Raw genomic sequence first — 15,678 nt, forward strand, 5'->3', positions numbered from 1 at the left:
ATAAAATTGCAGGATTCAAAATTAATATACAAAAATCTGTTGCATTTCTATATACTAATAAACTATCAGAAATTAAGAAAACCATCTCATTTATAACTGCAACAAAAATAATAAAATACCTAGGAATAAACTTAACCAAGGTGATGAAAGACCTGTACTCTGAAAACTACAAGATATTGATGAAAGAAATTTAATAATATGCAAATAAATGGAAAAATATTCTGTGCTCATGGATTGGAAGAATTAATATTGTTAAAACATCTATATTCCCCAATGCAATCTACAGATTCAACGCAGTCCCTATCAAAATTCCAATGGGATTTTTCACAGAAGTAGAACAATTCCAAAATTTTTATGGAACCACAATAGTCCCCAAACAACCAATGCAACCTTGAGAAAGAAGAACAAAGCAGGAGACATCATGCTCCGTGATTTAAAACTACATTAAAAAACCATAGTAATCAAAGCAGTATGGTATTGGCATAAAGACAGACACATAGATCAATGGAACAAAATATCCCAGAGATAAACTCATGCACATATGGTCAATTAATTTATGGTAAAGGAGTCAAGGATATACAATAGGGAAAGGATAGTCTCTTCAATAAATGGTGCTGGGAACCTGCAAAAAGAATGAAACTGGACCGCTATCTTATACCACTCACAAAAATGAATTCAAATGGATTCAAGACTTGAATGTAAGACTTGAAACCATAAAACTCCTAGAAGAAAACATAGCTGGTAAACTCCTTGAGATCAGACTTGTCATGGATTTTTGGATTTGACACCAAAAGTAAAGGCAACAAAAGAAAAAATAAACAGATGAGACTACTAAACAGCTTCTGCACAGCAAAGGAGCCATCAACAAAAGGAAAAAGGCAATCAACTAAATGAGAGAAAATATTTTTAAATCATATATCTGATAAGAAGTAAATATCCAAAATATATAAAGAAGTCATACAACTCCACAGCACAAAGCAAGCAACAATCCAATTAAAAAATGGACAGAGGATCTACATAGATATTTTTCTAAAGACATACAGGTGGCAAACAGATTTATGAAAAGGTATTCAATATCACTAATCATCAGGCAAATGCAAATCAAAATGTCAATGAGATACCACCTCACACCTGTCAGAATAGCTGTTACCGAAAAGACAAGAAATAAACGTTGACAAGGATATGGAGAAAAGAGAACCCTTGTGTACTGTTGGTATAAATGTGAATTGGTGCAGCCACTGTGGAAAACAGTAAAGAGTTTCCTTTAAAAATTAAAAATATAACTACCATATGACCTAGCAACTTCACTTCTGAAGAGAATGAAAACACTAACTCAAAAAGATATAGGCACTCTTATGTTCACAGCAACATTATTTATGATAGTCAAGATATGGTAAGAACCTAAGTGTCTAGTGATGGATGCATGGATAAAGAAAATGTGGTAGATGTATATGCAATGGAATATTATTCAGTCCTAAAAGTGAAGGAAATCATGGCATTTGCAGCAACATGGATGGACCTCAGGGCATTATGCTATATAAAATGGGTCAGAGAATAAGAAATACTATATGATCTCACTTACATGTAGAATCTAAAAATAAAAATGAGCTCACAGATATGGGGATGGGGGTTAGGATATGGGCAAAATACGTGAAGGTGGTCAAAAGGTACAAACTTCCAGTTCTAAAATAAATGAGACATCAGGATATAACGGACAGCATGGTGACTGTAGTTAATAATACTGTTTTGCTTACTTGTAATTTGCTAAGAGTGTAGACCTTAAAAGTTATCATCACAAGAAAAGAAATGTAATTATATATGGTGACACATGTTAACTACACTTACTGACTGTGGTGATCATTTTGGAATATATACAAATATCAAATCATTAGGTTGTACCCCTGGAGCTGATATAATGTTATATGTCAATTATATCTCAATAAAAAAAAAAGAAAACTCTGGTTGTCCTTTGGCTTTCTTTTTAATTGCTCTTGTGTAATCAGGCCAGATTCATGTCCACTAGGAACTATGTCATTGTCCAGGAAGTGGTACTTAAAAATATCAGAAATTTGGGAAATATGACCTCTTGCGGAGAAGGCAGCAGAATCTCAGCTCTGCCAATTCCCAGGTATTTGACCATAAGCAAGACTTTTCACCTCTCTGACCTTTGGTATCCTCATTTCTAAAATGAACCTAATAATGTATTCCCTACTATACATGATTGATGTAAGGATTGGAGTGTAATAGTATATTATCAGGATTAGCATTCTTAAATTGCAAGTAAGCTCCCTATTGTGTAGGTCACTAAGATTGTGCCCTAGGACTTGTGTCTTCTTAATGCCTGTGATGGGTGTCTTCTAAAAGCTACCTTTGAAAGGAACAGAGCTCAGAGGCCATCTTCAGGGATGGTTCAAGCTCTGAGTGGAAAGTGAGTGTCCAGGTTAAGTCAGGGGAAAGTGTATGGCACCAAATCTCAGAAAGGGAGATTTTTAATACTGGGGACTGAAACCTTGGAATTTGACCTCAAGACTGATCAATTGTATCTTTTTCTCTCCCCCTTCCTTTTTTTCTCTCTGTTCTCTTGTCGTTTCAGGTGCACGATGACTGCCGTAGACGGTTTTCCAAGGAATGCTGGTTTGGAAGTCATCGAACATCAGTCATTCCTCCCACTGCCCTCAGCGACCCTAAAGGAGATGGTGAGTACCTAAACTTTAATCTCAGAATGTATTTCATTGGGACAGGAGGGAAGGTGCTAAGACTGGGGAAATTTTTTTAAATATGAAATTTATTGTCAAATTGGTTTCCATACAACACCCAGTGCTCATCCCAACAGCTGCCCTCCTCAATGCCCATCATCCACCCTCCCCTCCCTCCCACCCCCCATCAACCCTCAGTTTATTCTCAGTTTTTAAAAGTCTCTTATGGTTTGGCTCTCTCCCTCTCTAACTTTTTTTTTCCTTCCCCTCCCCCGTGGTCTTCTGTTAAGTTTCTCAGGATCCACATAAGAGTGAAAACATATGGTATCTGTCTTTCTCTGTATGGCTTATTTCACTTAGCATCACACTCTCCAGTTCCATCCACGTTGCTACAAAGGGCCATATGTCATTCTTTCTCATTGCCACGTAGTACTCCATTGTGTATATAAACCACAATTTCTTTATCCATTCATCAGTTGATGGACATTTAGGCTGGAAATGTTTTAATTAAATTATTATTCTCAACCAGTCAAATATTTTTGGGGAGTAGGAATGTGCATATATGTAAAGACAGCTCATGTTTCTTTTTAGACCTTTGGGATAATGAATGTTGGTATTTATGGTGTATATGTATGTGGGCATATTCTCTGTAGGCTCTTTCCCGGTTGCTTCTAAATTATCAGAATTGATTTCAGGTTTTTCATGATTTTCAGCCACTAGATAATCCATAAAAGAAGTTTGCTTGCATGCAGGTGGGCAAGGAAGAACTACATGAAGGCCCAGGTTATGTTACTCTTAGAATGGGCACTAATACCAAGGTTGTCTCCAAATCTGAAATTAGCATGATTATTGTCCCAGCATGCTCTGCTCATGCTTTGTCAATTCCTAAACACTAGTGATTTATTGAGATTCTATTCATAAGGTGTTGGAAGGCTACAAAGAGAACCAAGATAATAGCATATCTAGAGTTTATGGTTATTGTCGACCCAGGATATGGATATAATATGACAATTGATATGACATATGGATATAATATGACAAAAGGTAGCATATGCTAAGCTCCAAAGGAGTGACACTTGGAGGCACTTGGAGATCAGAAAATGTTACCACTGTCAACTAATTATAGGAGGTTGCACAGAATGGAGTTAGTAATGAAATCAAAGCAGCAAGACTAAACTTTCTATAGGGTCTCCTATCAGAGGGTTGGAGATGTTAGAACAGATAAAACAGGGTCCAAGGGGAGGGACGTTTTGTTTAGTTTTGTGTTTGCTTTTTAAAGTATGATATGACATAGAAGCAACAAGGTATAAAGGATAAAATAAAGGCCAGGCAACCATGAGTTTTAGTTACTTACTAGCTAGGTGACCTTGGGTAAGTCACTTACATTCTCTGAGCTTCACTTTCCACATCTGTAAATGGAATGATACTGTATATTGTGAGGATAAGTAATAATATGTTAAGGGCCTGAACATGAAGAAACATAGCCCAAAGGACAACGAAATTAAATCACTAGTCTTGTAGCCTAATGAAAAATGTAGACTCCCACAGGAATACTTCACTTTTTAGCAATTGCTAACAATGAATGCTTTTTTGAGTATACCTCTACTTCCCCACTTTTTCTTTGCTTTTGAGAGACTCTCCTTTGTGCCATTGAGTTGTTCATTTGCTTCTCCCATTATTCATTACTAAATAATGGGAGCTGTCAATATCAAAATCACATATCACAGCTAAAAAGAGCTGACCTATTTTACTAGCACTAAGGAATTTAGAAATCTAATATATTTACCAACTGACACACTACTGTTTCACTAAACCAGCAAAGAGATACACTACCCATCAATTTCAGTTTGTGTATGGTTAACTTCACTCTATATATGGTCAATTTCACTTACTGGAGGGGAAAGTTCGAATCCTTCATGCATGAAATGTTTTCATTTATATTTCACTAATATGCTAATTTATCCAACTCTAACATGTGGTGGTCCACTCACCCAGGAGTGGTTAGTGAACCAGAATTTCATTGACTTAAAAATTATCCCCATATCGATGCTTGCTGCACATTTTGTTGCCAAGGAAGAGCCAACATTAGCTGACAGCAAATAAAAGAAAGAAAAGTATATAGGTTCCTTAGTCAGAGAACAGAAGTGGGCAAGGATTCTGCAGCCAGTACAGCAGAGTTTTAGAACTGGACATAGCACATGTGCACATGTGTACATACACATCTACACACACTCAGAGCCACTCTAGTCTTTTCCAGTAATTTTCTAACCCTAACACAGATACATCCAGATAGACATTGGTACAGGGAATGAGCCATTCACACAGGTTTCTTCAGGTTTCTGTCGTGTTTCCTTAATGACATGCACAGACACAAAGCTAACTTCACTCAGGGATGCATACATATATTATTCTCAAATCTACTCAAATATTTACACACATAAAGTCACCTACCAGATAGTTAACTAGAGAGGTGATGAGGTGGATGACTTGGTAAATTAAAGATGCTTGACTGGACAGGGAAAGGAAGGGAGTAGGAGGAAAATAGGATTGATAGAAGAGAAAAAGTAACAAACTAGTCAACCAAGCAAACTCAAGCTGCTATGAAAGTCAATTTAGTCTCGAATCTGAGATTTTGCTCACCCCAACAGGGGGACCTGGGGAAGATGTCTAAGCAGACTGAAGGATGCCCTCCTCAGCATCCCTCCAATCACCCTAAATAGGTATTAAGGGGCTGCAACCTATTTATAATTAGCCCAACAGGTTCTATGCTTCCTGTCCTAGGGAAGTTGGAATTTCTTAGTTTGTTTTTTCCTATCCTATCACTTCTTACTCTTGTTATAGACAATCAACTAATGGCATTGCTTCTTTCTTTTGTTTTCCACCAATGACGTAGTATTATTGCTTAGAAGAACCTGAGCTAAGCCATTCTTTTTGTGTAGTATTTCATCTAATGCCCCATGAGCTAGGTTTTAGCCTTTCCTTTTACTCATCTGCAATCTTGATCCAATTGAATCTCACTCTTGAGAAGGTTTCTTTAAATAACAGTTATACTCAGGTGCATTGTGAGGGTTAGATGAACTAACATCTGTTAGAGATCATTTTAAAATATAGGAAGGGGATAAGTAAGCTGTCTTTATGCTAATTTAACATCCTTCTGTGGTACAAACTGAACAAATTTGAGAGGGATTATAGGCTTCCTGGTTTGGAGAACTGTGGTTGTATTAAGGCAGCTCAAAGAAGCATGAGCTTTTATTTGTTTGTTTTTTGAAAGGCTCTTTCAGGCTGTTGAGTCATCTAAAGTCAACTAAATTCTCTAAGCCCTTTTCACACTTGATCCTGCCAAACCAAGTTCCTATTGTCTGATTCTGGTACAATTTATGTCCTCGGGTGTAAAATCCAAGCTTCACATTTATCCCTTTTTCATCTTGTTGACTTTGACCTATCTGCCCATTAGGTCACTTTTCAATCTAGATTCTGTCATCCAATAGCTTTCCCTCCAGCTTTGAGTACTTCAAATTTGAGAAGCCAGCCTTCTATGTTTTCATTTGAATTGTTGATTAAAATTGCTGAACAGTACAGGACACTCCATTACAATTAACATCAGCTTATTCAAAAGCAGCCTTGTGGGCACAATTACTTACCTGGTTATGAATCTGCCTAACATTGCTATATTCCAGTCCACGATGCCACACAATTTTGTCACCTTGTTCACAGATTCTCTTGACAAACTTGGCCTTGCTCAAATTCAGATGTTCTCTGACTCTAGGAGAAATGCTAGATGGGTCTGCCCTTGTCTTTTCCAAAGAATAGCTTTCTGCCAACACTGCTTCCCTTTGTCTTCCCATCTGTAACCAAATTAGGTTTGACACTGAAGTGTGGGTTGCCTTAATTATAGAATTTTCTCCTTATCTCACAGTTTTCCATCCCCATCCTGGATTATTTTTATTAATCATTGCAACATGATGCTATTGTACATATGGAGAAATGAATACCCAGAGAAGTTAAGATGTTTGCTCTAGTTTAGTGAATAAATCTAGAGGGCAACCAGCTGTGGCACACAGCTGCATTATGTTGTAGAAGTACATTGCAGAAGGCAACCCATGATCCAAGCTGCCAAATGTATCTACAAATGATTTCAGCTACACCCTCGTGGCTATTTAACTTATTGATAACATTAGCATAATTCTTTCTTCCTATTTCTTAATTTAATCCTTAAATAGTTGATATATTCACATGGTTAAAGTTTTTCTAAAAAATAGAAACACACATATGCACATATTTAGTTTAAAAATATTACTATCCTTTCTCTCAATCTTCTCAATCTCCTGTAGTCCCATCCCATGACCACTCACAAAAAGTTGACTACTGCCATTGGTTTATTCAATAGCTTCGAGTATGTCTTCCAGTATATACTAGTAAATATAAACATATATTCTTATCCCTCCCCTTTTTAACACTGTGCACATTGCTCTAAACCTTGCTTTTATTTTATCCTTCATAGTATATTTAGGAGGTCTTTTGTATCAATAAAATATTGCCTCCTTGTTCTTTTTTACAGCTATAAGATAACCCATTATATGGATATACCATAATTTACTTAACTAGTTCTCTATTGGTGGATAACTTGGTGGTTTTCACTCTTTTGCTATTACAACAATGTTGCAATGAACAATCTCATACAGGTCATTTTACATATACATCTATAGGAAAAATTCCCCGAAATGTAATTACTGGGTCATAATGAATAGGCCTTTGTAATTTTCATAGATGCTATCAAATTACCCTCCATAAGGCTTGTTGTCACTTTGCACTTCCACCCTCAGTGATAGTGCATATTTTTCCATGTCTTCCTCAATCAACTGTATTACCTATTTTTTTTTTTATTTTTGCCAATCTTCTGGATAAGAAAAAAAAATGGTACCATGGCCAGTTTCAACTAGTCTCTTACTATAGCGAGTTTGTTCATCTTTCACATTTAAGAAACAATTCATATTTCTTTTTCTCCTCAATGTAACACCTAGTTTATTTTCATCTCAACACTGGGAAACAAGTTAGTTTTTGGAATGGCCCACTTTGCAGATAAGGAAACTGAGGCCCAAATAGTTCATAGCCGTTGGTATCAGTGCCACTGCTGTCTCATCTTTAAAAAGGGACTAACCCATTGGACCTTTGGCACTGTTAAAAATCATTGAGCATAGAAAGATCTATTCCATAACCTCTGGCAGAGGGAGTCCTTGCTTCTAAGCATAGCTCACAGTTCCACTAGATGTTGGCAGGAGGCTGTTTCCATAAATCCTTTCATTGAAGTGCATACTCAAAGTCATATGCTCACCTAAAGGGCGTTGGCGAGAGGTTGCTGAATAAAAGGAACCACAGAGCAAAATCAGATTCTCAAAGGAGAGGTAAGCCTGAAACCAGGTGGTGAGTTGGGGCCTGATTGATGTTTGGTAAAGGAGCAAGCGCATAAAAAGATACTACCTTTTTTTTTTAATTTTCTTCATGTATCTTATGACTTGACCCTAATGTTTCATACCATACTAGCCACACCCTTATTTTAACTGCGTCCTCTAACATCTTGTTATCATTTTATATGGTCCCTGTCGTCTCTCTGACCTCATTTCTGCCACTCCCCCCCTCACTCACTCCACAACAGTCATGCCTTTCTGTTTACTGGTCTTCAGACACCCCAGACAGTCTCCCTTCTCTGGGTCCTAGCACTTACTCTTTCTTCTGCCCCAGAAATTTTTCCCCCTAATATCTGCATTGCTCAGTTCTTTATTTCATTTAAGTCTCATCTCACATGTCACCTCCCCAGAGAAGCTGTCTCTGACTACCCTGTCTAAAATTACACCCCCTTCAGTCACCATCCCCTTACCCTGACTTCTTTTTCTTCAAATTATATTATTTTCTATTTTTAATAATGTTTATTTATTTTTGAGAGAGAGAGAGAGAGAGTCAGAGAAGGGCAGAGAGAGAGGGAGACACAGAATCCGAATCAGGGTCCAAGCTGAACTATCAGCACAGAGTTTGATGACAGGCTCAAACCCACGAACTGGGAAATCATGACCTGAACTGAAGTTGGACACTCAACCAGGCGACCTGATATTATTTTCTATATTTCTTTGTTATGGTGTGGCTCCCACCATTAGAATATAAGTTCCACAAGAACAGAGACTATTTCTATCTTGTCCACCATTTATTCTCAGAACACAAGGACAATCACAGAGAATGCCCTCAATACATATTTGTTGAATGAATGTCTTAACTACCATTGTGTCAACATATTACCTTTCGTAAAACAAATGTTGAAAAGGGCACTATTTTTGGATAATGTGTTCAGGGAGAGCAACTACTTCTAAGCTATGCTACTGAAGGGATATAGCAGACTCCCCTTATAGCTGTGAGTCCTAGCAAGCCCTGAAAATTTGGTGCATGACTGGCTAGCTGGATTAGGATCCCTTTGAGTTCTACTGGCCATTGAGTAGGAATTGGCCCATAGAGGAAGCCTGCTTTAGCTTTTCCAGGAAGCAAAGGAGCAAAAGAAGCAAAGGAAGCCTTTGCTTTTCCAGGCAAAACAGCCATGAAATCTGCTCAAGTCAGCAGAATTCCTCCAGGCTCCCTTTCACCCAGGTTACAACAAATGGGATATCTCACCTCCCTCCCCATGTCCCACACCATTCAGGAGTGAGCCACATACCTTTTTCACTTTGCATTTATTTTTGCTGGGGTATCCCTGGCAAGTCATAAGCTCAGAGGTTTGGGGGCTCACGATTTGTCTACCATCTCCTAGGGGGCCATTGCTCACTACCTGTCTCCCTGCCCACAGGCTCTAAGACAGCACAAGCTGGTAGGCTTTGGCAATTTAGACTGCTATAACTCCACTTCACTGTAGGGAACTTCAGAGTTAGGGATTATTAAAAGCATCTCTCTTATTCAGACAATTTCCCTATAGTCTTGTTTCCCCTGGAAGTTGGTGTGATAACTTGGATTGCTCTGCCAGAGCCTTAAAGGAGTGATTAAAGCTCCCTGCTTCATCCCACTTTGATATGTTCTGTAATTAGCTCCTAGCTAAAAGACAGCCTTTCCTCCCCCTCTCTCCTTACCTGGTACTTTCTCACTGTGAGAACTGAGCTATCCCAGAGAGAGGACTAGTTGGTATGCTGATCCTCCTCCTGGGCTCCCAACACTCTCCTTCAGATTCCCCACAGTGTTTTATTAACCCTTCATTATGGCACCAATTTCCTTAATCTTTGTGGTTGAACATATTATTGTGTATGAGTCTGTTCCTCCAGCTTGAGGGCAGTATCCCTAGCAGTATCTATCATGATGATTGGCATGTAGTAGTTGCTTAACAAATGTTTGCCTGGCAACAGCTGGGCAAACATTAAATAAAAGCCCCTTTGGGCTGTGTTCTGAATTCCCCTCTAGTTCTCATTCTCAGGGGTCTGGGCATAAAGAAAATCTGAGAGGCGTTGGATATGTGTTTGGCCTTGTTTGTGGTGATTGTATCATGGGTGTTTAGATATATCTAAACTCATTAAATTGCACACATTAAATATGTACAATTATTTGTATATCAATTATACCTCAATAAAGCTGTTTTTAAAAAGTCTTTCCACAATGTGATGTTAAGTCATGTCTTGTTTCCATCTCAATGGCCCTGTTCTTTGTTCTCCTTTTTCTTTTTGTTGTGTGCATATATCAGGCCAATTAGTAGTATCTTCAGACTTCTGGAACCTTGATTGGTCATCAGCCTGTTCATGTCCCCTTCTCATCTTCATCAACTCCAAAAGTGGCGATCACCAAGGGATCATCTTCCTCCGAAAATTCAAGCAATACCTTAATCCTTCTCAAGTTTTTGACCTGTCGAAGGGTGGACCTGAAGCCGGGTAAGCATGGGGTAAGGGATATAGTTGGGTATATATATGGAACTTTTCACTCTATACATTCTAGACTAGGATAGGTTTCCTGAAATCAGTTCTAGTACCTGGGTAGGAAAGATATATTTTCTCAAGTCAGGACACAAACATATAACTTCAGAACATTTCAGGTTGGGTAGTTGGAGAACTTTTAGCCCTCTCCCAGAAATCCCTTCAGGACCATGTCCTGGTCTCAGATTTGCTTCACTTTTCCTGGTTGGAAGAAGTCTAACTATATCTCCTGACCTCAGAGGAGAAGACAAATGAATATTACTGCTCACCTTTCCTGTCCCTCATTCCTTCCGGGGACCAAATAGATATATCTATAGGCCTGTTTTATTTAGGGACCATCTGACTGTTCAGCTCTGGTTTTTGTGAGGCCCCTGGCCAATGTGCAAGGCATTCTTCTTGGGCTCAACAAGGAGTTTAGCTATGTTATTGCAGCTTCTAAAGTATGATTAGGCATCGAAGATGGTAGGCTGAAGCAAGGCCTCATCTCCAGGATTGCCTATGGGAGCATTGCCTGTGATGTTAGGAATACAGAGAGATAGGAGCTAAGTGAAAGAAGGAAGGTAGCCTGTTAGCAGGATGCAGAAGCAGCAGTCCTTAGCTCTTGGCACAGTATAGAAAAGAGTTGTGAACCCTAACCATTCATGAAATTACTCTTTTTCTCCCTCTTTCTTTTAGGCTGTCCATGTTCAAGAATTTTGCTCGTTTTCGCATTGTGGTTTGTGGTGGAGATGGCAGTGTGAGTTGGGTCTTATCTCTGATTGATGCCTTTGGATTACATGAAAGGGTGAGTTCCTGGCTGACTCAGTTTAGCCATTGCTAGAGAGATTGGGAGTATGGAGCTGCTCATCCCAAAAAGTCCCTGGTCTTCATGCTCCTTATGTATATAACATGTTTTCCACTGGTTTCATAGCCAACCCGGCTGACAGATTCCCAATCTAAGCTTCATCACTTAAACCATTTTCTGGTTATCTATCTGTGAGAAGGAGAAATGAGGGAGTTATCAGAAAGAATGAGCAATGCTATATTCTCCAGGCCACAAAGTGAAGAATCAAAGGGGAGGAGAGCAAACAGAAAAGAAGTGGCTTCAGGCAACATTCAGCCCCCAATTTTCTTACCCTCCTGAGGCCACTGATTTTCTTCCCCAAGTCTCAAGAGTAGCAGAAACTTTCCTCTAACTTTCCCTTCTCTCCCTAGATAGCTCCATGCCCTTCTGAATCTTATAACTTTGTCTCCCAAGTCACCTTATCTCCTTGGCCAACCCTTGATAGAAATTTATGGCTATACTTCTCTTTCATAAGCATGGCTATAAATACTGGCATATTCTAGCAATGTTTTCTTTCACTGAGTAGGTTCTATATTGCCAAGAGCGGGGCCCAACCCCTTAGGAAAAAGTTCACTCAACATCAGACATCTTCCTATTACACTTCCTAAAATCAGAAGTCTCCTATTGCCACTGGTTTTGAGACCACAATCTTTCCCAAGGAGCACCTTCTGGGTTTGTTTATGGGTGGATCTTGGTAGGATTGTCTGAAAGGGGTGCCTGTTTTTGTTCTTGCAGTGTCAGTTGGCAGTCATACCACTTGGAACCGGCAATGATCTGGCCCGTGTTCTAGGCTGGGGCGCATTCTGGAACAAAAACAAGTCGCCTGTCAACATCCTCAACAGAGTGGAGCAGGCTAGTGTGAGAATTCTAGACAGGTGAGTGGCTGAAAGATCAGGTCATTGTGCCTATTCCAGTCCCACATCAGTTATTCTGTTACATCATCTCAACCATGAATGTTGTAACCTCCCTCACAGTGCCTCATTTCCTGTCTAGCTTCAATGTAGGGCAGTTTGTGTGGGGAAGCACTTATCTATTAGGAAGTCAGGGTCTACTATGTATCCTTTAGACATCACTAAAGCCCTTCTCCAAACTCAGAAGATCCTAAATCAGGAGCCCCATGGGTAAATTTTAAGGTTCTGTCAACCTCCTTCAAGTTGCATAGCTAATAATCTATGTAAGCATATTTTTCCTTGGGAGCATTTCTATCTTTCTGTTCTATTCTAGAATAGTATAGAAACTATTCTATAGCTCCATCAGTTTTTCAAAGAAACTCATAGAAATGAGGGTTCAGAAACAAATGGCCTAGATTGTCTCTGCTCTAGAGAGGAATGAGTATTGCCGTCCTAAGTCCTGAGAAGAAAGACTTTCAATGCTGTGTCATAGTATTTGATTTCTGGCTGCCCATAAGGATATTCTGAGAAGCTTTTTCAAGATACCAAGCTAAGCCTACCACAAAGACTCTTATTCAGTAGGTCTTGGGTAGGGCCCTGGTATATGTATTTTACAAAATCACCTTAGGTGATCTTGATAGTTACCTCTCTATCTGTTCTCTGAGAACCCTATGATGGACTACTTTCCATCACATTGGCCTTAAGAAGTCCTGAGGCAGAGGCTCTACTTGTGGTATATCTTGACATCAGGTGACCTGGAATAATGCGGGCATCCCTACAACTTATCTTCACCTATCACATTAACATTTTGACCTTTTTATTGATATGTGAAGCATTAATGCCAGCTTTTGATGAAACAGAGTCTAAATATCTTTCTTTGACCTTCATTTCAGATGGAGTGTGATGATCCGCGAGACTCCTAGACAAACTCCATTGCTAAGAGGACAGGTTGAAATGGATGTATCCCGATTTGAGGTAACTACTGCCCAGCTGTAATTCAGGCCAACACCTTTGTTACACAGTGAAATAATAGGCAAAACCCAGAGAGAAGCTTTTGTATTATCCATGGGCTCAATGTGGATGAGATCATTGAGGATTGGAGACATATCAATCAGCAGCTTTTCTAAGAAATGTGTTAGGCACTAGGAATATAACTCATTCAGCCATTTACTTATTCATTCACTCAAAGTATCTATGGAAAATTTTATGGATTACCTACTATGTGTGAGATACTGTTCTAGGAGCTGTTCTCATGTGCTAGTGGGTAAAAAAGAATGAAACAGTTCATGCTTTCATGGAGTTCAGAGCCCAGTTGAAGTGATAGAAGCAATACTTTTAAAAAGTAGTATGAGTGTTAGTATGTAAGGAAGTAGAGAGGGGTGGGAACACCCAGCAGGTGTACCAAACCCAGTCTGGGGGAAATCAAGGAAAGCTTCTCAGAAATGACATTTCAGAAGAGATCAAAGGACCAGAGGGAGTTAACCAGGATACTAAGAAAAAGGTGGCCTGTTTCAGAAAGATGGAATAGTGTATCTTGTTCCAATGGCAAGAAAGAGCATAGAATATTCACTGAACGGAACAGAATATTCACATACATTTGTAATGGCTAAGGCATAGGGGACAGGGAGGAGATATGCTGGGAGAATGACTAAAGATGAGACTAGAGAAGCAATCAAGGGCCAGGCCAGGAAGAACCTAGTAATCCATGGTATAAAATTTGGGCTCTTATCTTAATAAGAATTATAGAAGTGGGTTATTTCTTCTTATTTTATTATGAGAATTTTCAAACATACTAGCTTCTTGAGCTAAATAGTAGAACTAGTTACAACTCTAGCCTACAGGATATAACTCTCAAAGACATCAAAATGCTGATTTCAATATCACAGTACATATCATTAGGCATTATATTAAAGTTTGAGACATATAATGCCAATAAGTATACAGAATCCTAACATAGAAACTATCAAAACTTTGTGTGTGTTTATCATAAATTTAAAAAATAAAAATAAAATAAAATGGTAGTGGGGCGCCTGGGTGGCTCAGTCGGTTAAGCGTCCAACTTCGGCTCAGGTCATGATCTCACGGTTCGTGAATTCGAGCCCCGCATTGGGCTCTGTGCTGACAGCTCAGAGCCTGGAGCCTGTTTCAGATTCTGTGTCTCCCTCTCTCTCTCTGACCCTCCCCCATTCATGCTCTGTCTCTCTCTGTCTCAAAAGTAAATAAACGTTAAAAAAATTTTTTTTAAAAAATGGTAGAGTCTACCATTAACATTTCATTATACTTGCCTTATCACATATCTGTCCATCTATCCATTCTGCTATCTAATAGAAAGGTTTTATGCAGAAGTGCTCCATGGTACGTGGAGAAACATTTGAAGGAATAAAGACTAGAGGCAAAGCGAAAAGATAGGAGATGCTGCAATTGTCTAGGCAAAAGATGATTGTGATTTGGACTGGTGAAGTTGTAACAGGGGTAAGGAGAAGTGACAGATTTAAGACATATGAGGAAGATAGAATCATCAGGACCTGGTAGTTTTTTGAATGTAGGGGATAACAGAGAGGGTGAAGTAGAAGCAGTAGTTGAGAATACAGACTCAAGAGCCAGACTACTTAGAATCAAATCCAGGCTCCACTACTTATCAGCTTCCCATTTCCTGTGCCTCAGTTTGCTGTTCTGTGAAATGGAGTTGTTATAAGGATAAGAAAATATTTATGTATACTTTAGAACAGAGTCTGGTACAGAGTAAATATAAGTGAATACTTTTATTATTACTAATATTATTATAGAAGAGCTGCACTCTGGCACTGGGAAGATGTGGGTTCAAATCCCAGATCTATTATTTACTAGCTATGCAATATGAGATTGGTTGTTCATTTGAAACATGGAACAAAAAGTACCTCCATGAGTTTTTGAGAATTATTTAAATGAGAGCAAACAATATATGTCTCTTATTTTTAGAATGACCACAGAGCTAAGATTATATGTGGGGATCTTCAACAAGAATCCTTTGATTATGATTATTTTCAGAGAGGCAGTTGAGTTGTTGGCAAACAGTCAGTAGAAAATAATGAGGGGATAAGGATGGGCAGCAGACTATGTCCCAGTGCTAAGATTCCAGAGTGAACACTCCTTTTCCCCCTAGGCTTCTGCCATCCAACATCTAGAATCTGCAACCACTGAGTTGAACAAAATCCTGAAGGCCAAGTACCCCACAGAGATAATTATCGCAACCAGGTCAGTCTTCCTTTCGCTCTCAAACTGGGGTGTATTTTTGCCCTCATGGGCTGTTCCTCAGTCAGACAAGGAGCTCATTTTGATAGCTTTGGGCCTAGGAAAGT

At 39.0% G+C, this 15,678-nt stretch overlaps 1 protein-coding gene across 1 annotated transcript in view; it reads left to right on the forward strand.

The window, feature by feature from the left end:
• The window catches only part of DGKK (diacylglycerol kinase kappa), a 181,007-nt gene that overhangs the window by 127,033 nt on the left and 38,296 nt on the right, over window positions 1–15,678 (forward strand). Inside the window, exons 8-13 of the mRNA XM_019417507.2 lie at window positions 2,594–2,696; window positions 10,402–10,585; window positions 11,303–11,411; window positions 12,186–12,325; window positions 13,234–13,315; window positions 15,483–15,574. Coding sequence (XP_019273052.2) covers window positions 2,594–2,696; window positions 10,402–10,585; window positions 11,303–11,411; window positions 12,186–12,325; window positions 13,234–13,315; window positions 15,483–15,574 — 710 coding nt within the window. The remainder of the gene's footprint in view (window positions 1–2,593; window positions 2,697–10,401; window positions 10,586–11,302; window positions 11,412–12,185; window positions 12,326–13,233; window positions 13,316–15,482; window positions 15,575–15,678) is intronic.

This window comes from Panthera pardus, unplaced genomic scaffold (assembly GCF_024362965.1).
Source record: "Panthera pardus isolate Hobbes unplaced genomic scaffold, ASM2436296v1 HiC_scaffold_27, whole genome shotgun sequence".
Classification (NCBI taxonomy): domain Eukaryota; kingdom Metazoa; phylum Chordata; class Mammalia; order Carnivora; family Felidae; genus Panthera; species Panthera pardus.